This window comes from Cyprinus carpio, chromosome A13 (genome assembly GCF_018340385.1).
Source record: "Cyprinus carpio isolate SPL01 chromosome A13, ASM1834038v1, whole genome shotgun sequence".
NCBI classification, from domain to species: Eukaryota; Metazoa; Chordata; class Actinopteri; order Cypriniformes; family Cyprinidae; genus Cyprinus; species Cyprinus carpio.
The window spans coordinates 17,070,119-17,092,053 of NC_056584.1; the positions used below are offsets into that span (position 1 = coordinate 17,070,119).

Below are 21,935 nucleotides of genomic sequence, written 5' to 3' on the forward strand. Positions count from 1 at the left end.
CAGGGAAACAGACAAGAATATCACATTGTCTCTGATGGCAAACCCTTCTCACCTTGAGGCGGTAGATCCTGTCGTTCAGGCCAAGACCAAGACAGAGCAGTTTTACAGAGGAGACACTGTGCATCCCTGAGCAATATACAGTAGTGATGTTTTGTTTGTGAATATATCAGTGGTTCTGAATGAATTGATAGAGTAAAACATTACTGATTGAATCAATGCTTTTTTTTTTTTTTTTTTTTTTTTGATGATTCTCTTATCGCCACCTGGTATAACAATGTAACCATGAAAAAAAAAAGCTTACTGTAGTGTCCTCACTACTAAAGTGCTATTCACACCAATAACAAACTATGTTACAACTGTAACATAACTTTTATTCTAAGGGCGCACTTTAAAATTTATTGCCTGTCAATGTTATTATCGTTTATCAGCTAGGAAAAATAGCTCTGAATTTGATTCCAGTTTCAGATATTGTTGTGATATTGATATTGATAGATATTGTTGTGATGTGGACTCTCTTATATTCTCTTATAGTTAAATACAGGAGATTTTTAAATCTTTAATGTTAAGATAGACCTGGTTAGATAGGGCTATCATTCCTGAACGCCTTTAGGTACAGTATAGCCTTGTTTAATGCGTTGATCAGATCAAGAATGTAATTTATGTTTTGCGTTTATGATCACATGATCCTGAGTGGCACACCATCACAACTCTTTTTGAAGACTGAGGAAATTTATTTGAAATCTTACTTGGGAATTAATCCAGTTTAAACAATGTCTAAAATATTCAACTTTCATTTGTAACTATTAAATGTAGAGAAGAACAGAAAAGTGTAAAAACAGGATAGACATTGAATCTTAGGTAAACAGTGGCAATAGTGTTTTTTATTCAATAGAAATTTGTTTGGTTGATTGATGATACTGAATTTGCATATTAATACACATATATTGACGTTGTTGATATATTTTGTAGGTGCTACCGGTGGTTTGGACTTAATGAGATGGATGAGCCCATGTTCACTCAACCCCTCATGAACAAGCAGATCCGCAAACAGGAACATGTGCTGAAAAAGTACGCCGACAAGCTCATCTCTGAGGGAGTTGTAACACTGCAAGAGTTTGAGGTTTGTGTCTCACTCTATGAAAATCTCATTACTGTATCATAATGTAATGTGAAAATGTCCACCTGCTGTTGTTCCTCCCACAGGTCATTCTAATTGACCTTTTTAACTCATCTAAAACATATTTTCCACAGCTGTTGTTTCCTGGCCTTTTAGGGAGTGATGGGTTTCCTGTGCCATTTGTATGTTGTTTCCTGACAATTGATGTGTTCAGATACTCAGCCAATGTCTTTTCGTTCTAGCGATGACATGTTTTATACTTCACCTGCTGACCCAGGCTCTCGTTCCCTGGGCTCAGAGTTAGCCACCCCTCCCCTCCCAACCATCCTCAGATTTGTGTCACCGTAGAAACCACAATCGTAGGACCAAATCATCCCTCCAGTGCGGATAGCTGACACCTTGTCTCGCTTGGCGACAGCTCGTTTTATTTACAACTGCATCCCTGTCACTCTTCACTCGCTGACATAGCTCAGGGGATTTCACTTAGAGAATAAAATGTGACTGGAATCTTGCTGTTTTCTCTATGCCGTAGCACATAGGTGCCATGAATCATTAATTAATAATTTGTCACAAATGTGTCATGTGTCTGGGTTTTTGATGAATATAGTGGATGGCGGGCTAGTACTGTGAATTGTTTTCAGGAGGAGGTTGCTAAATATGACAAGATCTGTGAGGAGACATACCAGCTCAAAAGATGAGAAGATCCTACACATCTGCCACTGGCTCGACTCTCCGTGGCCAGGTACATACTGAAGACTTTATAGATGCGAGGCGTTTCAGTATAAATATAAGATCAGCTTTTCTTGACCTTTTTGACTCCAAATCCTCCCATTGTCACCTTTATCATGTCACCTTTATTTTATATAGCTCTACTGAAGACAGAAGGGTTGTTATTCAGCTCAAGCATTAGCAGTTGTTGACGTTGCAAAAATCATGAATTTTGAACCAATTCGATTCAGCTATATTGCAGAAAATAATATTGTCATTATTCAGCTCAATTCAGTTGAAGTTTTGTTCTTAGTTTGTTCACATCCATAACAATATTTGAAGGTCCCCTAGTCCTAGTTTTGTTTTTGATTTTAATGTATGGACACTCCTAGTTACTGTAAATTAAAAAAGTAACTTAAAATAATTATGATTATACTATATATATATAATTACATTTTCAGTGCCATTCATGATTTATTGGATAAAGACCAAGTACAAGGATTTCTAAAAATCTTTTTACACACAATTTCTTATCAGTAAAATATTTTAATATTTAAAAAAAATTATATTCTTTATAAAACGCCAATGGCATTTTAAGATTAATGTATACAGTATGACATTTCCGGGATTAGAGATCACACTACCTCATATATCCAGGTTTTCCAAGACTGTGGAAATTGATTTTAATGCTTGTCTTGTCTTATTTTAAATAATTTTAAGTCTTCTTCAGGCTCCCTTTAAAGTTTGCTAAGGCCCACTGGTAGAGCATTACTGGTTTAGATCCTATTGGTGGTGATATGTGTTTAAGACTTCTTCAGACCAGATGGAGAGCCAAAGAGCATGAGCTGCCCTCCCACTGGAGTAAACAAAGAGGTGCTCAGGCACATTGGTGAGGTAGCCAGTTCAATCCCTCTAGAATTTTGCCATTCATAGTGGTGAGTTTTGGGTATTTTAGCATTAAATTCAGAGATGTTTGTGGCAGTGTTAAAACCACAATTTCTATCCCAAATTATACAAGTATTCCTAAACTTGGGGTTTTGTAGCCCAGTGGCCAAAAAATCTAGGCTGGTAACTGAAAGGTTACTGGTTCAAAAACTGGAAAAGCTTAAATCCTGAACTATCACCATTGTATCATTGTGCAAGGGGCCTGTCAAACTCCAAATATACATTATGAAAGTATCATAAAACTAGTTCATACAACTTTTTGGTTATATTTTGATATTTTCAAATCTTCAGATGCAATATGACAGCTATAAAACAAATAACTGATTTTTTTTTTCTTACTTACTGTTGACTTTTTAAACTAAACTATCACTTTAGTTATTGCTGTGGAGTCCCTGGAGGCTGTTCCCAGCAGTCAGTTCATCAACTAGATCTTACTGTTAAGCTTTAAGCACTAGGGACAAAACACTGGAAACTGACATCAAAGCATTGCAGGATGATGGTGGTAATGGTGTGGAACATCAGCAAAGCCATGACAGATGATCCTTAGACTTCTGATATAGGAATGTTTCATTTCACCACACAGGTCATAATTTTCATTCACTGAGCAGCGGATGCAGGGGAGCTGTAGTGGATTGATGGAGTTGTACTCTGGGACCATTGCACTTAAAGAACCAACTCCAATTTGGCTGCCTTAAATTCTGCTAAATCACCCTAACCACTATAGCCCTCCAGCTGAACTCTGTTTATTGCCTGCCTCTAAGCACAACTACCTCAAAGCATCAAATCAACCCACCGGCAAACGTATTTCTCTTGACCCAGGCCAGTGCTTTATTCCAATGGTATACTGTGTATGAAAAACCAGGTACTCTGAGAGCATGAACTGTATAAAGCATATTAACACACATGGCATAGACATATTACATATATTGTAACTTTTATATTTAAAACATAATATGATAATGATCCCTAATATTATTAAAAAAAAAAAAAAAAAAAAAAAAAAACAAGCATAGCTATGCTTCTACAAGAAACTCTCTTTATTCTGTGATTGGTCCTAGATGCGTAATATATTTTTTTCCATAAAGCCCAAAAAGAAAAGAAATTAAAATAAACATGGCCAATATTTGCAATAAAGGCAGTACATATATAAAGTATTTTCCTACTGAATATATGAATTAACTTTATAAATGTTATTTATTTTCTCTGTGTGTAAATAAAAAAACAGCAAGCTTCATCATGTTGGTTTGATAAACCTTTTATACTTTTATGCTTTTTTTCTCCTGTTGGACAGACAAAAATCCCATAGACTTCCAATGAAAACTTCAACTATCTAGCTTATACTGTATATCAAGCAGGGCTTTGTCAAGCCAACATCAAAGTCTGTCTTGACCAACTTTACTTAAAAAATAAATAAAAATAAATTGCACTTATTTTCAAAGTGTCACACAACAAAAGATACAAGTTTGTGATTTTCTTTATGTTCTGCATCTGTGTTATTTCAGGCTTGTCACGTATCCTTCGAGGCAGAGCGGATATGGTTGCGAAACACGGTGGACTGGGCCTTGGCAGAATACATGGCCTTCGGCTCTTTGCTGAAATATGGTATTCATGTGAGACTCAGTGGACAAGATGTGGAAAGAGGAACATTTAGGTATGATAGTCAGTCCATTTCATGAAAACTACTGTAGCTGCTCACTTTTAAAGTTTTATGATTTATGAAGGAAGCAAAAACTGGAGGTTCAGCACATGTAGTCATGGAAGACCATCAGTTGTTGTCATGTTTTCTAAACAGTGTGATTTCATGTATTTGGCCACTTTCCATTCCTAAACTGACTAGATTCCTGTAACTAAAAATAACCAAGTATATATTTTCTACCTTATGGCTCCATTAAAGCTAAAATGTCAACACATTGATAAATGAAGTCAGCTTGTCACACGCAGTCCTCTGAGAGATACCCACATGGTGCCATCACAGTGCTTCTGAAGGAAACCCGTTTTATGTCACCCCACAGCAGTACAGACACATACTCTCACGTCTGTTTGTTACTGTCATGATAGTGTCAAGGTATTTTGGCCAGGTTTGTTTGAAATAGTACACACGAATGAAACTGAGACATCAGTGCAGCTGGCAATATTTACGGATTCACATTACAGTTTTTGATTTTCCTTTCAATGGGCTACACTTGATGATTTTATGCTTTGCTTAAAACATAATGAAGGTAAAATGCGAGTGAAAAGACATCAGCAAAGTAGCTTCTGTGTGATATGAGCCTTTTTATCAAAGTAGATTGTCTGCTGGTGCATATATTCAGTGCTATCTTTTCTTCACATGCAAAGGCTTTGGGAGTGAACATATTGGTGTGCTCCAGTCTGCTGGTTCTGCTTGTTACTCAGGGAGTTAATGGCTATGAGTAATTGATTCAGTCTACTGTGTTTGGGAATGCACTGAGTACTGTGCTCTGGTCCCTTGATTGATGAAACCAACACACAGCTGATGCACTGTAGAAACTGTTTAATCCCCAGATTCTCTGTGTTTCCAGTGCTAAACCCATAGAGACAGGACACTTTAGCTTAAAGAGACACATTTGATTTACATTTGTGATTAAATGAGCGTAGCAAACAGACCCCAATTAGCCTAAACACATTGTTTTTGCTTACATTCTCCATTTCACAACATTATCTATCAGAGGAGCCTATATTTTTCAAATGTGAATTACCCAGCTTGTTAAGAAATATATGTGGTTAATACTGTATTTAGGCTAAATCTTATGTAATGTTTATGTACTTACTGTGAGTCGGGACGGCCAGCGCTGGACATCATTACACTATTTAAAGGACTTTAAAGATCTAATCTAAGATGTCTAATCACAGTGGGTCTGATGGCTTGCTTGAACATTGCATCAGAGTAAGCCAGCAAAACACATCACATCTCCTGTCTAAAATCCACTGCCGCCCATGATCTCTCACTCTGATAGGACATAAAGAGTTAGAGCGCCTCTGACATTACAGCTTAAGAAAAGATTCCTTAAAAAAATCCTTAAGGTGTTATTTTATGTTTAGACACACACACACACAAATATATATATATATATATATATATATATATATATGCACATAAACACACGCATATTCAAATGTTTGAAGTCGGTAAGTATTTTTTTTTATGTTTTTAAAGAAGTATTTCATTACTCTAGTCTTCAACGTCACATGATCCTTCAGAAATCATTATAATATGTTGAATTGGTGTTTAAGAAACATTTCGTATTAGGAATGTTGAAAACAGCTGTGCAAATTGTGTGTGTGGTGTCTTTGTAGTCACCGTCACCACATCTTGCAAGATAAGGAAGTTGATAAGCGCTTCTGTGTTCCAGTGAACCACCTGTGGCCGAACCAGGCTCTCTACACAGTGTGCAACAACTCCCTGTCTGAATATGGGGTTTTGGGTAAGAACCACCTGTGCTCAATTTGCACCTTTTATCAATCAGAGTGCGCAAAAAATTAAATAAATAAATAAATAAACAATCCAAGGTATTTCCTTGTTTTAGATATCTGTTAAAATTAACTCCAGAAATGAGCAGCCTGTACTAGAACAAAGTGCTCCCAATATTCAACAGCACATCTATTTGCAAAATCCATACTAAGAAGCTTTTATACAGTATTATTTTTATGTCCAAGTTTTATGTTCTGACACACTCATGTTGCTTAGGGTTTGAGCTGGGTTTTGCCACGGCTAGTCCTAATGCCCAGGTGTGCTGGTTTGGTGACTTCCACAACACAGCCCAGTGCATCATAGACCAGTTCATCTCTGCAGGTAAGGCCAAGTGGGTCCGCCACAATGTCATTGTTTTACTGTTGCCCCATGGGATGGAGGGAATCGTGATTATTCTATCATTATTTTTATAGCTTATGAAATAAAAAGTCTCTCACCTCAGAAAAATTTAATTTCCTGTCCTGTCAGACATTATACTGTGCTTGTAGCACACACTCTTCAATTGCACGCGCAAGTGCAGTGGTGCACACTGTATATAATGTCACTAAAGTGCAAAAGAAACTACGAGCATGCAACGTGTGAAATAAAAGTTAAGTACCAATAGATCACATAACTTGTACTTCGTGTGTTAGCTGGGAAGGATTTGCATGAAGGTTATATATATATATATATATATATATATATATATATATATATATATATATATATCATAAAGTGGGTCGCGGCTTGATGACCATGGAAAACTGTGGTCCCATGGCCAAACCAGTTGAGAAGCACTGTATATCCAAAGCAAATGCTATTTTTAGAGTTATGTTGATCATAACAGTCTTATTGACCACTAAATTTCCTGCAGAGATAAAATGCAGGGTAAAATCTTTTTCAGTCCTTTCCTTGACTCAAAAGGCAGAATAGCTGTACTAAGATCAATATTGATAACTCAAGTTTGGTCTGAGCCAATAAATGAGGCTATAATTATTTAGCTTACTGTGGCGTTTGATAGACCTACACTCATTAGTGCTGGTGTGTTTGCACTAATGAGCAAGGCCTGGAGCACTCGTCAGCACAGCCTGAGCGCTTTCTGCAGATGACCCTGATCGCTATCCGGTAAGTGGCCCTTCCTGCCATGCCTCATGCCGAATGGCCACAGTTAGTTTGAAATGTATACACTTCACTGATTGCAAATTTGTTTGATGCATTATGTAGTTCTTGTTAAAACTGCTTTCCTTTTTATTTTAGCAGTATGTCAGTAACAGTGGCAGGGCATTATCGGTAAAGACAATTGGGGTGAAAAGATTGGTACTAATTACAACCCTCTGATCAGTATTTACCTGGTTTATTTACCTCATTTAAGGAATTCACTGGAGACTTTGAGGTCCAGCAGCTTTATGAGTGTAATTGGATCATGGTCAGTGGTTCAACACCTGGCAACTACTTCCATGTGCTTAGAAGGCAAATCTTAATTCCATTCAGAAATCCAGTAAGACAAAACTTTTTCCTTTCTGTGTGTCAGCAGCTTGATCTTTTTTTTTTTAATGTATTTTGTGGATTTGTATATATACACACAGACACAACTAGAATATACAATTGAGAGAAAATGTACACTGAGAGATGTAGTATTTAGACTAGCGTTTAATGTCACAGCTGCTCTGATTGTGGTTTGATGGACTTTATTAACTTAAGCTTTAACTTAGATTTTATGTGAAAGTTTGACACATATCCCAGCAGTCCTTTGCTTCTGTGCCACTGTGATTGTCTAAAGTGATTCCCTGTTGTGGAGGTTTGTGGAGCATGAGAAAATCTCTTTCTTAGCAAATTAAATTGTGAGCGTCTGGGGATGATATTGTTTGTTTAAAAGTGCTCTTAATTTACTGTTTTGCTTGGTTTCACAGCTGTGTTTTTATTACTATTTTTTTTATTCCCTTAGATTGGTGTTTTAAAGTGCCTAAATGCAACTATAAATAAAAAAATGTTTATTTGACTTGCCACATATTCATATTCTTATTCAGCTGATCATTTTCACACCAAAGTCTTTACTGAGGCTGCCCGAGGCGCGCTCCAGTTTCGATGAGATGATCACAGGTACAAAATTCTGGTAGACTTTAGAATTCTGTGTCCCCAGCTTTTTGGGGATAGAATGTGGCCATATCTAATTCATCTATGTCGCAGGGACAAAATTCCGAAGGATAATTCCAGATGATTGTCCTGCATCCAAAAATCCAGAAAAAGTGAAAAGGGTCTTCTGCACTGGAAAAGTGTACTATGAGCTGGCAAAAGAGAGAAAACGGCTGAAGTTGGAGGAGGATGTTGTTATTGTCAGACTGGAGCAGGTTGCGAACTATAGTTGTCTGTGGTGTAATGACACTGCAAAAATTACCTGAATGAAATGAAAATGACTATCAAATGCATTCTTCCCTTTTTAGATATCACCCTTCCCTTTTGACCTCTTCAAGGCTGAGCTTGAGAAGTACAGCAATGCTGAACTCATATGGTGTCAAGAGGAGCACAAGAATATGGGCTACTATGATGAGGGCGTAAGGCCACGTTTCCTTAAAGTGCAAAAAGCAAAAACAGTCCAAAACAGTTCACAACAAGTATGATGGATTTTGATGCAAGAGGACAACAGGGGATTTACTTTTTCATTAAAGGAAGCATTATGAATTATGGACTATGGATTATTTTGGCCAGATCCAACAGTTCAAAGTTGAAATGTCTTAATAATGGATTTAAGATAAGAAACTTTATTGTCATTATAATAACACAATGAAATTTGTTTGGTAGCTCTCAGAGTATGTTACCAACACAGATTTTCACTTCAGCGGAGCTGTGACAATTACTGTTAGCTGTTTGAACTCTCATTTTGATGGCACCCATTCACAGTGATGTAAGGCAAAATTTCTCCAAATCTGTTCCATTGAAGAAACTGTAGCGTGAACCAGACAAATTAAAGATTCGATCGGGAGCCTGGTTGAAACATGAGCCGAATTCCACAGAAAGGCAGGATGTTGTAAATCAACTCCTAGCACCACAGTCTGATAACCAACCAACTCTTTCACAGAACAGCTTTCAACATTAACACCATTAGAACAATTATTGACAATTTCAATTCGAAGAAGAGATTGTCTAATTTGGGGCAAGTAATCGAAGAGATGGACAGTCTGACCCTCACATGTAAAGCCATGAGAGTAAACAAGATCGTTGGATTGAATTCCCCCCCACCTAGCAAAACCAGACTGAAATTCCTAAGGAGACCTGTTAACCCCTCTGGTCTTCACAGGACATATCCTTACTCCCCAGAATGGCACAGAGAATGCCTTCCAATGCATATATGCACCAAAATGAACTCAAAAAAGACTTCTAAATGGATATCAGTCCATTGCTTAACTCCATATCATTTATGTAACCGACACATTTGATTTTAATGTTTCTAATCACTTATTGTGTATGTCTTTTTAAATAACTCTTGAATAGCTTAAGGGATCATATTCATGTTTAGTATGTGTGTGTTCGAATATTCTTGCTTGAAACGTTTCTGACCATCAGTTATTTGTCAAATGTATCATATTCTTGTTATAGGAATCATGTCCAAATTATACCCTGCAAGAGCGGAAAATTCGGACCACTAGCTTGATAAGATAACATATGATTTATGAATGGGTGGGACAAACATCGGAACACCCCGAGAAAAGACAATATCTAATTGGTCAAGACAACATTTGAGGTGTGGCCAAAAGGCCAGTTTAAATACTCAGGACACCATCAAATTTTGCTTTTAGCTTTTAGCTTTCTTTTAGCTTTTGCTATCACCCACTCCTACCTTTGCTTGTAGTTTAAGCTTTTAGTCATGCTTTTAGCTTTGAGCTTGCGTTTAGCTTTTGCTATCACTAACACCCACTCCTACCCTTAGCCTTCTAGCTTAAGTAATGCTTTGTGATCACTTTTAGCATTCTTTGAGCGCGGTTCCAACGCCGAGTCTCCGAGTCTGACCTCGCGTGCCCGTCTGAAACTTCAACCAGCCCACAACTCCGCATCGTCAGCCAACGCCCAACCACGGGCTTCCCAAGACGTCACTTCAACGACTACTGAACTTCCAGCCAATCAGCAACCTCGGGAAACCCCCTTTTCAGCGACAACAAAGGGAACCCCGTTACACAGGCATCACAAGTAACATACCTCCAGACTCTGATCTGTACTGGTTGTTATCTAATATAATTTTAACCTAATTGATGAACTCAATGCGAGGGTTAATTAAGTGATTGATGGTTGTTCATGTCTATGCAATTTCACGTATTGCTGTAAACTTGGGATTTCACATTTTCATTCTCTTAAACTCATTCTTTCCTAACGTTCTATCCTCCTGCAACTTGTGTGAATGTGTGAGTGCGTGTGCTTATGTGTTAGATTAGTTTATATGTCTTAGATTTATCTAATAAAGCCTTATTTATATTGAAAACAGAAGTATCTTGTGTTTTGTGCTTACAAGTTAATGTTTTAAACTGCCGATCTTGTTACTGTGCTAATTAATAGTGTTTTCACTATACTTTGGATATTAATATCCAGCGCAGATTTGATGTTAAACGGCTCGTTCAGAGAATCGCTGGCCATTTCAGTGATCAGCCGTGAAACAGTGATTCTGTTCAAATTCCCTTTAAAATCTTAAATGATTCCCTTTGAGCTAAATTGACCTGTTTCCCTTACAAAACAAACTCATCTACATCTTGGATGACCTGAGCAACTTTTAGCCATTTTTCATTTTTGAGTGAACTGTTCCTTTAAGCTAAATGTTTGGTGTAGCCTAAGACCAAGACCAAGCGGTATCCTCTGCCGGATAATCGTTCTCACTTCACAGCGAGCGGGACTCACGCTAACAAAAATAAATAATTTATTTCTGTGTGCTGTGAAACCAATATTAGAAATTGCTATAATATTTCACAATATTACAGTTTTTTTTTTCTGTATTCTTGATCAAATAAATATGATGAGCTTAAGAGACTCCATTTAAACACATTACAAATCTAAAAGATGTATACCTCTGTGTGTGTGTGTGTGTGTGTGTGTGTGTGTGTGTGTGTGTGTGTGTGTGTGTGTGTGTCCCTTATTCTGTCCCTTATTTCTTTATGAAAAACCACAATTGTCCCTTATTTTCATTTTCTGAAGTTGGCAACCGTAGTTAGCCGTGACCCTGCTGCAGCCCCTGCCACAAGAAACAAATTCACTAAAATAGCTGAGCTGAAGAGGTTCTTGGACACTGTGTTTAACCTTGAGGCTTTCAGGCTTTCTTGAGTTTTTGATGCTATTGCCATAGTTAGTTGTGGAAATTAGAAATTCAGTTGAGCACAAGACAGCAGATAGAAATTTGTTTAGCTCATTTGCACCAGAAATCCCTTATCTGTCTGAAGTAATTGGTATTCTTATTTTTTCTTATTTCTCTTCCATAACTGTCACACTTGGCTTCACCCTGAGACATCAAACAGATGGCATGTAGACAAGTAACACTATTCTCTATGGCAGTGGTGATATTCTCTGTAGCTTCCACAAAATATGCTTCCTTTTTAGACTTTAGGGTTCTTGTGGTGTTCAGAACTTGTGGGAATCACGACATTTATAACGTCAACATGTCTATGACAACTTTGATATGCTATACACTCTGGTAGAGAAATAAAAGGAATTTACAAAACAATTACTTAAACCACCAATCTGATAAGCACAAGTATCTGATGCAATATCTTTCTGTGTAACTGCTTTTGTAAGGGAATAACGCAACACTAAAACTTGTACATGATCATCTTTAATGATCATTCTATTGCTGCTTATACATAGTTAAATCTTTATTGTCACTCAAGCTGGACTAAACAACTATAACTAGCAACTATAATCCAACTAACTGGATTTTCCTTAAATATTTGCTGTAGGCACTTGCTATAGTGCATTTAATGTAAATGTTTAAAAAGGGTAAAAAATATTAGATTTGGTTGTAGTATATTATAGAAAAGGCATTGTTCATGGGGAAAAATGATCATAAATTCAATTCACTATGATGAATGAAAGACGTTTCTCAGCAATAATGCAATAAACTGTTACTGACAAACGATGGATGTTTGCTTTGTTATATCATTTTTCATATACCTGTGCACATATAAGCTCTCCACAAACAGTGTGCTATCTTCCTATACAGCAAGACAACACGTACTGTATTTGCTGAAATGAGCAGTGTATAATGGCACACTTATTTACTGGACTACTACCCACAAAGCAGTGCACTCTACTTGATTCTACGTTTCCAGTGTGATGAATAAACTGGAAGTAATACAGTATCTGCTTTCTTGACTCATTATCTGTTCATTGATTTTAAGACAGGTTAGTGACTGTGAAGCGAACTACGTTTGTTTATCATTTATAATGGAATAACTCCACCTGGTTCACTTTCACTTCATATTTAGTATAGGCCTGCCGTTGTTCCACTCAGTCATTTCTTTTAAATACATAATACTGCGTAGTATTCGGTACGCATTATGCTAGTGTTCCATTTCGAACACGGCCATAGACATAGCGTTCAGTATGCGTCTCTCACCTCGTCATAGTAATCTAAAACATGCAAACAGGAAGCAGGAGACACATCAAGATCAATATTTTCAATGCTTTACCTTTCTCAAAAGTGTAACTTTAAAATTTGATATGTCCAATTTAGTTTTCATCTGAAAACTTGCAATTAGTATTGGAATGTTCTTCCAAAACAAAAATAATCTGGTGCCTCTTTATTGTACTTTAAGTTATTTTTAGGTTTGTTTTTGGAGCTTGATGTGCCTTTCTCAAAATTCAAACACAAAGATACAGATTGCTGTGAAGAAAAGCACTTGCTGTGTTACAAATGTTAACATACTTGGCCTAAATCATTGCAGTGGGCATCATTTAATGTGATGTGAAATGTAAAATATTTTTATACTGTGGTGTGGTAACAAAAATCCTGAGCCAGAATACACATATTTCATAGTTGGTGGTAAATACTCAGAGCACACATCATGGATTTGATTAGTACTTTTATGGCATCATTAGGATACAGTGATAAATAGACCATTTATATTTTGAAAACTCTTTTTGAAAAAATAAATATCCCAGAGTTAAATAACATCACAGTTTAAGCACTCCACCACAGTTTAACAAAATACATTCTGTTACATCCTCATTTTCACATGTATTTTCTGTTTTGCCCATTCCCATTCTTAACATGATGTCATGATAAACAAAAAACATATTCTATAACTAATACTTGGGTAAAAGCTTTAATTTCTCTACATTAGTAGTACACATATTCTCTCTCTTTTTGTATATACTCCAGTATACATAACATGATTGAGTAGTTTATTAGTCTATTTCAGTTAAGTTATTTTACTACAGTACATATTTGATCTAGTTATAAAGTGCTAAAATGAATTTCTCAAGGCGTCACTGTTTTAGTCTTTTGATCTACTTCACAATTACTGTCACGACTGGATCAACACATACGATATACAAATTACACACATTTAAAAAACAGTGCTCAATGCATATATTCACAATATAAAACATATTCTCACTCTGTCTTTGTCTGTGTACATTAGACAGACATCAAGTATTGTTCTTTTTGTTAAGATATAATTTATAGACCAGGTGTGCAACACGTGTCAATGTTATTTTCAGACTTAATATAATCATGTTTTCACATACACGATGATTGTACTTAAAAAAAAAAAAGCTTATTAATTTGCAACTGTAATTAAACTATTCATCTTGGCTTCATAGTTCATAATCTGCTATTGCATTATAAATTGAAAATTCCTGTTTCTATTATTGCTTCGGAAATCAAGACACACAACAATGTTCTTTCAGCATTCGCAATGGCTAATATTCTTTAAACATTTATGCACATACTGGCTTGTTTTTAGGAGCTCAGACTGTGCATTTCAGAATATGTGAGAATTAAATTTATAAAACACATAAAACACAGCACACTTTAAAGCTATAATACCATACAGTATAAATTATAATGACATTTTGTTTGTATACTGCAGACCTAAAATAGACTTTTGCTATATATATACAGATACATAAAAAAATACATTACTTTACAAACTTTAAAATGCAAAATATGATACTCACAAAGATTAAATAGCAGCTTCTGGTCCAGTTCCACAGGGTTGTCATTCAGAGTAATGTATTTTGATAGGCATCTGTTATGGCAACTCTGACATGACCATAAAAAAATTGGTATAGATTGTAAATAGCTATAGGTTATCATATCATAATATTCATTTGCATACTAAGCAACTGGATATACAGTATTTCAAAGGCAGCATATTTGAGAATGTCATTTTTTCATGAACTTAAAACAACTACTTGGACAATTTCCAAGCATCAAGACGGTCCTCATAATAATTTTTCATTGTTGTTGAAAAAAACTGTTAAAACATTCTTCAGAATATCTTCTTTTGTGTTCCACAGATGAAAGGGAGTCTGGAATGACATGATGGTAAGTAAATGATTTCGGAATTTTTATTTTTGGATGAACTATTTTTTTAATGCTGCCTTTGACAGTGACAACTATAATTTACTCTTAGGCAGACTGAAAAGCTGGGTCGGACTCTTGGAAACAGACCTCAGCTAGTTCAAGTCATATTAAGAAGGCATCATTTACTGTATATCTGCTGAGCTTCATCTACTCCCGTTTAATTTGTATATGCTCTCATAGGCCAAATAATGTAAATTAACTAAATAGATCTACTTTTATCAAGTGACTACAGCTCCAAGGAATATCTATATCACTGCTGTTGGTAATAAAATTTGGCAAAATAGAGAAAATACTCAAGGGGAATGCCTACTCTGACTCTGTTGCATATCAAAAGTATTCACTAAATCAGTCTGTTGGCCTTGCTATGTTTTTGAGTCTCTTATTTTCTCCCAAAATGTCCATCTTTGTACAGTCACAGTGGTTTCTGCATCTTCCATATGATTCAAACGATGTAGCTTCTTGCTATGCCTTGCTTCCATTCTTCATTACCTTGGTAGTTCCATCCATCCTTTTCGTAGAGTCAGCTGGTTTAGCTTCAGTGTTGCATTTTATGCATAGATCTTGCATTTCCTTCAGGCACCCCTCAAGAGTCTTTACAAACAAATCTGAGCTGGTCTCGGCACTGTCACGGAAGCTTGACACACAGAAGATGATGTGGTCCATCTGAGGATTGTAGCAGGCTCCGTAGCCATTAGGGACAACAGGACCATAGCAGCAGAACATCTCTTCAATGGTAGGAACCTATGCAAAGACAAGTGTTTTTTAACAAAAATATTGGTGATCTAGTTCTACAAAAAATTCTACATATTATATTAAAATAAAGATGAATGCACACTATGAATCACAAATCCATTGTAGGTTTGTGTCTTATGATTTCAATTAGGATTTTCAAGTGAACCTGGCTTGTAGAGAGGATGAAGTGAATACTGGTGGCATAGGTTGTATCAGAAAACAGCTCTGGCTTTTCTAGTTTCAGCTCCTTGGCAATCTCTCGTAGCCCAAGCAAGTGATTATCTATTGCCATCCCAGTGATTGCCTGTTTCCAAAGAGTGGAAATGCAATATTTTATTGAAGAGTGGATGGTATGATAATCACAGTCAAACATGATTGTAACCGACAGATTGTGTAATTGTAGTTCAAATTCAGTTGTCTGTTTCACTTACTAGAATTGTATAATTGGTTTGGGCTTTAATGGCAGTCCAAAGCAACTCAATTTTCTCAACATCCTAAAGGAATAAAGACAGAGGTCATTACTAAGCTACTCCTGTTCTGACAATATGCACCGCATTGACTACAGATGAGCTGCATAATTCAGGACAGTTTGAATAGAGTATAATGAAAACAGACTAAACTACATACAGTGATTTTGGAGCTATTTCCCATAGCTTTCACAAATGCTAAGGCCTCAGGGGTGGAGGAGCGAATGTTGTCAACTCGTCCTTCTTGAAAGCGGCGTATTGATGCACTTTCATAGGTGGGCACTAGACGTCCATGACATCTGAGTGCAAAAGGAAAAAAACAATGTCAGACATAAAACTTCACTCTGTAATACTAATACATCTTAAATTATGAAGATTACCTGTAAAATGTTAATTGGAGGGCAACTTGAACATAAGCATCGGGGCTCATTTTCTGTTTCTTGATGAACTCTTTGCCATAACCAGTGAATTTGCTGACATTCATGTCCAGATTTTTCACAAGTCTGTGGGAATTAACAGTTAATATACTAGCATTCAAACGTCTGGGGTCAGTACTATTTTCTAAATATTTTTGAAAGTCTCTTATGCTCAGTGAGGCTGTGTTTATTTAATCAAAAATACAGTAAAAACTGTAATATTGTGAAATGTTATTACAATTTAATAGAACTGTTTTCTATTCTAATAGATTTTAAAATGTTATTTATTCCTGTGATGGCAAAGCTGAATTTTCAGCAGCCATTACTCCAGTCTTCAGTGTCACATGATCCTTCAGAAATCATTCTAATACACTGATTTAATGCTAAAGAAACTTTTCTCAGTGTTTCTCAATAACATTATTACCAATGAAAACAGTTGTGGTGCTTAATATTTTTGTGGAAACTGTGAAACATTTCTGGATTCTTTGATTTACAGCATTTAAGATTTATAAATGCCTTTGACTTTCACTGTTACACTTTTTCTCAATTGTATGCATCCTGAATAAAAGTATTAATAACTTTCAAAATAAAAATCTTACTGACCTCAAACTTTTTAACAATAGTGCATGTAAGAAACCAAAAATACAAAAAAAAAAACGTATTGTATTTTACACTATTTATTTGTTCAAATTTCATTATTTATATCAATAATTAAATAATTATCTTTGCTGTCTTCTAAGCTTTAATAGGATAAGCAAAGTTAAGTGCAATAAATGACATGCAGACAGAATGGAATCTGTTAGACTGTGTAGAACTTACTAGCCTAATATCACCTGAATGTTGACATACCTCTGTAATTTGTCTGCTGAGGCCATGAGAAACGTTTGGATATCTGGTGAGCATTTCCAGCGCAGTCGTCTGGGGGCAGGAAGCTCACTCATGCTGGCTGCCCTCACCAGCTTAGAAGGGCTTCCTCTCCTGTGAGAGAAACAGTCCACATTACGTCTTGTCTTTACTAGCTTAGTTGCTATTCTCAGGCTGTGGGTATATATCTCAAGTCGTCTCATTAGAGTTGTCAACTGTGCTGTGGTAGTGAGAATAAGCATGCAGAAAGATATTAAAGATTCTATCAGAAGTTAATGTATTTGAATTTGCCAGACCAACAGTGCATTCTGGGTAATCAAGAGTTACTTAAAAATTTAATTCTGTAAATGAAATAATAATTTGGCTTACATGTATCTCAGTAAATATTCTGTACATTGCACAAGCACTATTCCCTCAAAAGGTGAGTGTTCACATACAACGCCACAGCATCCATCTGCACCTATTACAAACTGAAATCATTGCACTAGTTTAATTTTAGAATTCATCTTCCTGGTCATATGATCAATGCAATTTGAATCCATCTGTGTTTTTTCTTTTCTTTTTATCTTTACCTGCATGGGTTTGTCATACCAACGGTTGCCCCCATTTTTGTCCGTGCCCCCTCCGTGGAGCATCAGTAAAGCTCGGTTGGTATCAGTCTGTTCAGTGCCAGACGGCTCGTCCAAACACACCAGACACAGACAGCGCTCAATCATGTCTAGAGAGTCCCTGTTGGTAGAATCTGCACCCGATTGAGAAGTATTACATTTTATGTGTGTGAATTCCATTAACCTGTGCAGAACTTTTTGTTTTATCAGGGGACTTTATAGTTGTGTGAGAGTTGCTTTTCCAAATAAAGTCAAGTTGTTTAGTTTCTTAATATTTTGATGTCAAATTGCAGGTCTAGTAGCAGATACAGCTTGTATAGTTAAGGATAAATGATGTCTGACCTTTTATCAGCACGCTGCGAGCCTCGGCCCACTGTGTTCTGCCATCTGATGTGAGCAGACCGATCGGAGGCAGACGCTCTTCTTCAATGTCTGACATCTTTTTGATTCTCTCCAGCTGAGTGTAAAGGTCTTTTTCATTTAACCGACGAAAGTTTATCACCACGTCGAGAACAAAAAACTGCAAACACATACAGCATGGTATGGCAGAAAATGCATCAAGCCTTTGTCTTTACTGCTTGCTTATGACTTTTTGAGACAAATTTTTACATAAATATAAGGAACAAGCATAACAACATAAAAGCATCAGATATAGTTGTTAGTTTCACTACTAGGTAATACCTACTTGATTCTTACAAGCCACTATTATATGTTCGCGCTCGGGCATAACTGTGCTCTTCTGAGCCACTAAAGTGTCCATTTTTGGCCCTGGCAGACGGTAGGAGGTGAAGACCTTGTTGTACTGATCCATACACAGGGGCGTCCCAGCCAGCTGCCCACGAGCATAGTCTACAGGGAGGGCACGTCTGCAAAAAGCAGCATACATCCATGTTTAGAAAACAAAACAATTCATTATTAGTAAAGTTTTAAGTCTTTGATTTGTTGAAAAAAAGGAGTATAACCTACCCATCTATAAGAGATTTATACTCTAATATACCAGAAATGAGATGGGCAGCAAATCTGTAGAGGGAAAAAATATGCACATAAGTTTATATATATATATGCTAATGTTCAAATTATTATTATTTTTTTAATGGTTTTTTTATGTTTTTGAAACAAGTCTTTTATGCTTACCAAGGCTGTGTTTATTAAAAAATATAGTAAAATTTTCACAAAAATATTGTGAAATATTATTACAGTTAAAGAGTTTTCTATTTTAACATGTAATTTATTCCTGTGATGGCAAAGCTGAATTTTCAGCAGCCATTACTTCAGTCTTCAGTGTCACATGATCCTTCAAATCATTCTAATATGCTGATTTGGCAGTCAAGAAACATTTATTATTATTATCAGTGTTGAAAACAGTTGTGCTGCTTAATATTTTTTGTGGAAAGTGTGATACAGTTTTTTTTCAGGATTCTACAGTATGTAAAATACAAAGTTCTAAGAACAGAAATCTTTTGCAATGCTCATTTTCATTAAAGTAAGCACATTCTCAGTGAGCAATGCAACTCCATTGTTTTAATTAGTTTTTAGAATATCACTTAATCAAATTCGGGTCTATTAAGAAAGTTTTTTTTTTTTTTATATTAAATGCAATGCAAGGCTGATACTTAACATTATTACATCCTTTAATACAACATTTTGAAATATTTTATGAGAAACATAACCTATTCTATGTTAAGCCTAAAATAGAAATGTCCATCATATGATGTATTGTTTCCATTTTAGGACTGAGTCAACATCAACTAATGATGGGAGGGAGACTTTGTCTACACATTTACTAATCTGTAGATTAAACGTTCTATAATGAGAAATCAAGTTTTAATGTGCCCCTCAATTATATTGCCATATGGAGTTACACAGTTGGTGGATGAAATCATGCAGTTTACAGACCTGACAGCTTTGCATAATCCTAATGCATATACAGTATCCTTAATTTAATATGTAGACCTTTACATTTCCATTTAAACAAATTTATATCAATGAAGACATACAGAGATCATAGTCATCTCATTTTATAAGAGTAAAAATGGTCTCTGCTGTATCCCCAGAGTCCTGTACCTGAGGCTGTCACTTTGACTCCTGAAGTTCTGCTTGGGAAAGACCATCACAGGACTGGAATTGACAGGTAGTGCTAATCTGTTGCTCAAATACATGTCTTCAAGCCAGTAGTCATACACCGGACAATGTTCAAAAAGAGACAGACTATGAGCAAAAAAACTTTTAAACAATATTTAACAGAATGTGCCTGCACATTAAACACAAAGTTGCTTACAGAAAGTCACTTTTTTTTTTTTAGCAATTAATGCAGTCCTTACCCAATTGGCCGTATGTTCGCTTCTTTCCAGTAACTTTTTCTGAAGAAATTCGCCCATCCCACCAGGTGCTCCAAATTTCTCTACAACCACCTTAGTCTTTTTGAACTGCTCCTCTGGTATGAGGTGACCCATGCACTTCAGGTACATGTCCAGTGTTTGTTGCAAGGGTGGCACTGGGAGCTTTGGGAGACCCTAAATCGAAATCATGATCAGAGCTTTACTTATGTAGCCTTTGTTTCCTTGATCTTATGGTATTTGTTCTTAAGCTAATGGGTGTCTTGTCTAATCAGACGTGATAGAGTCTTGATCCCAGACAAGTATTATATTTAACTAACTTTGCCCTGTGTTTGACTTGGCTGGATACAACATGATCACCTCTGTTATAATGGCATAAAACAAGATCATATATGTTTTCATCATAATTGTTAACAATTTTTTCTGATCATTTAGAAGATTTGAAATGTAATATTTTTTAGTTAAGCCACATCAGTTAAAATTTTTACATACAAATATATAATAGTCTTTTGCTTACGCTTGGATCTCCTTTGTCTCTTGCTTGTTCCCTTTTCAAAACCGGCATCCTCAAAGTTGAAGAGGTTCAGTCAAGAAAGATGAAAATCCACTGATAAGTTTTCCAGTTCCCTCTGGAACAGACATACAGGTATGAGAGAAAGCTTGCATTGCAAATAGTTTTCAACAATTTCATTTTATAAATATAATTAGCCATAAAAATTCAAAAGCTATCTGGATTTTTCTTTTCATCAGCCACATCAGTTAGACAAAGCTATGACCATAATTATCCAAAATTAAATAGAGGTCTGATATTGACATCCAATGTAGATTTTTCCTCTTGAATTTAAATTAAGTAGAAAGTCTATAATAGATTTTTAATTCCATGTAGTCCTCATTTAAGGAGGCTGTACGCATAAAATGCCAACTTAAGAAATACTCACCAAAATGTCATACTCTTTGTGGAGTCCTCCGATGTCTCTTAAGTATTTATCCAGATTCATAGCCCCGTCATATTTTTATTAAGAAGAAAGTGTCGTTAATGGTGTGCGTTAACTTGTTTCAGGCGGCATACTTGCGTCCCATTCATTGCAAGTCATGAGCTTCTTAGGATGCTCCTTAGGAAAGATGCTGAAGGATGCTGAAGAAGCGGTACCTTTCTCAGACTCCACCCACTAAACTCCATTCGCTCGATGCCGCATCTGCCAGCCCACCTCATACTTTAAGTCGAGTCCTTGAACGAAATTTATGAGCACCCTTCCAAATCTCGGAGAAGAAAAAAATGTCCGTACACGAACGCGCTCGATAATTTAATTAACACGAAAAGTGGAGAGGTTTATTTTAGACCCTCTTTCACTAGAAGCAATTTTTTCTTCTTCTTTTAAATAAATAGCTTCGATTTACTTCTGTTTTGCGAAAAGCCTCGTGTATATTTTCACCAGAAACTTCTATTTTGGTTAATCGCTTTGTATTTATGAATCTTTTTTTCATTAATAAGTGGAAAGAAAAGTTTTTTGTTTTTGCCTTTTCATTATATATGCTATATATTTTCTTCCCACCACAGAGGACCCTGTTGCACAAGAATTTCATCCCCCGTGTTTTATGCATATTTATAAATATGTATGTAGTAATTATATTTGTAACAATGTAAGCCTACTGTTTATGCGTGTTATTTCTTTGTATGAATAATCTCATTTCTTTTTCGTTTTGTTGGCT

General features: G+C 36.0%; 1 protein-coding gene and 1 pseudogene across 1 annotated transcript; one reads left to right on the top strand and one right to left on the bottom strand.

Annotated features, from left to right (window-relative positions):
- Positions 1-964: 964 nt before the first annotated feature.
- Positions 965-9,134, top strand: LOC109064131 (annotated as a pseudogene).
- Positions 9,135-13,225: 4,091 nt separating this feature from the next.
- On the bottom strand, positions 13,226-21,672 carry LOC109108215 (choline O-acetyltransferase-like). Its single transcript, XM_042769039.1, has 15 exons — positions 21,164-21,672; positions 20,743-20,854; positions 20,212-20,402; positions 19,954-20,073; positions 18,856-18,909; positions 18,575-18,755; positions 18,232-18,409; positions 17,854-18,023; positions 17,651-17,751; positions 17,267-17,395; positions 16,382-16,504; positions 16,162-16,300; positions 15,966-16,028; positions 15,701-15,838; positions 13,226-15,543 (listed from the first exon to the last, which is right to left on the bottom strand). Exons 2-15 carry the CDS (start codon positions 20,788-20,790, stop codon positions 15,265-15,267), a joined length of 1,914 nt encoding a protein of 637 aa, XP_042624973.1. The 5' UTR covers positions 20,791-20,854; positions 21,164-21,672; the 3' UTR covers positions 13,226-15,264.
- Between the last annotated feature and the right edge of the window lie 263 nt (positions 21,673-21,935).

Excerpts from the sequence above, each read along its gene's own strand:
- LOC109108215 (XM_042769039.1), bottom strand. The coding sequence starts at position 20,790 with ATGCCGGTTTTGAAAAGGGAACAAGCAAGAGACAAAGGAGATCCAAGC. Across the intron at positions 20,074-20,211 it reads AGCGAACATACGGCCAATTG|GGTGTATGACTACTGGCTTG; the intron begins GGTAAGGACTGC and ends TGAACATTGTCC. Across the intron at positions 16,505-17,266 it reads TCAGCAGACAAATTACAGAG|ACTTGTGAAAAATCTGGACA; the intron begins GTATGTCAACAT and ends TAATTCCCACAG.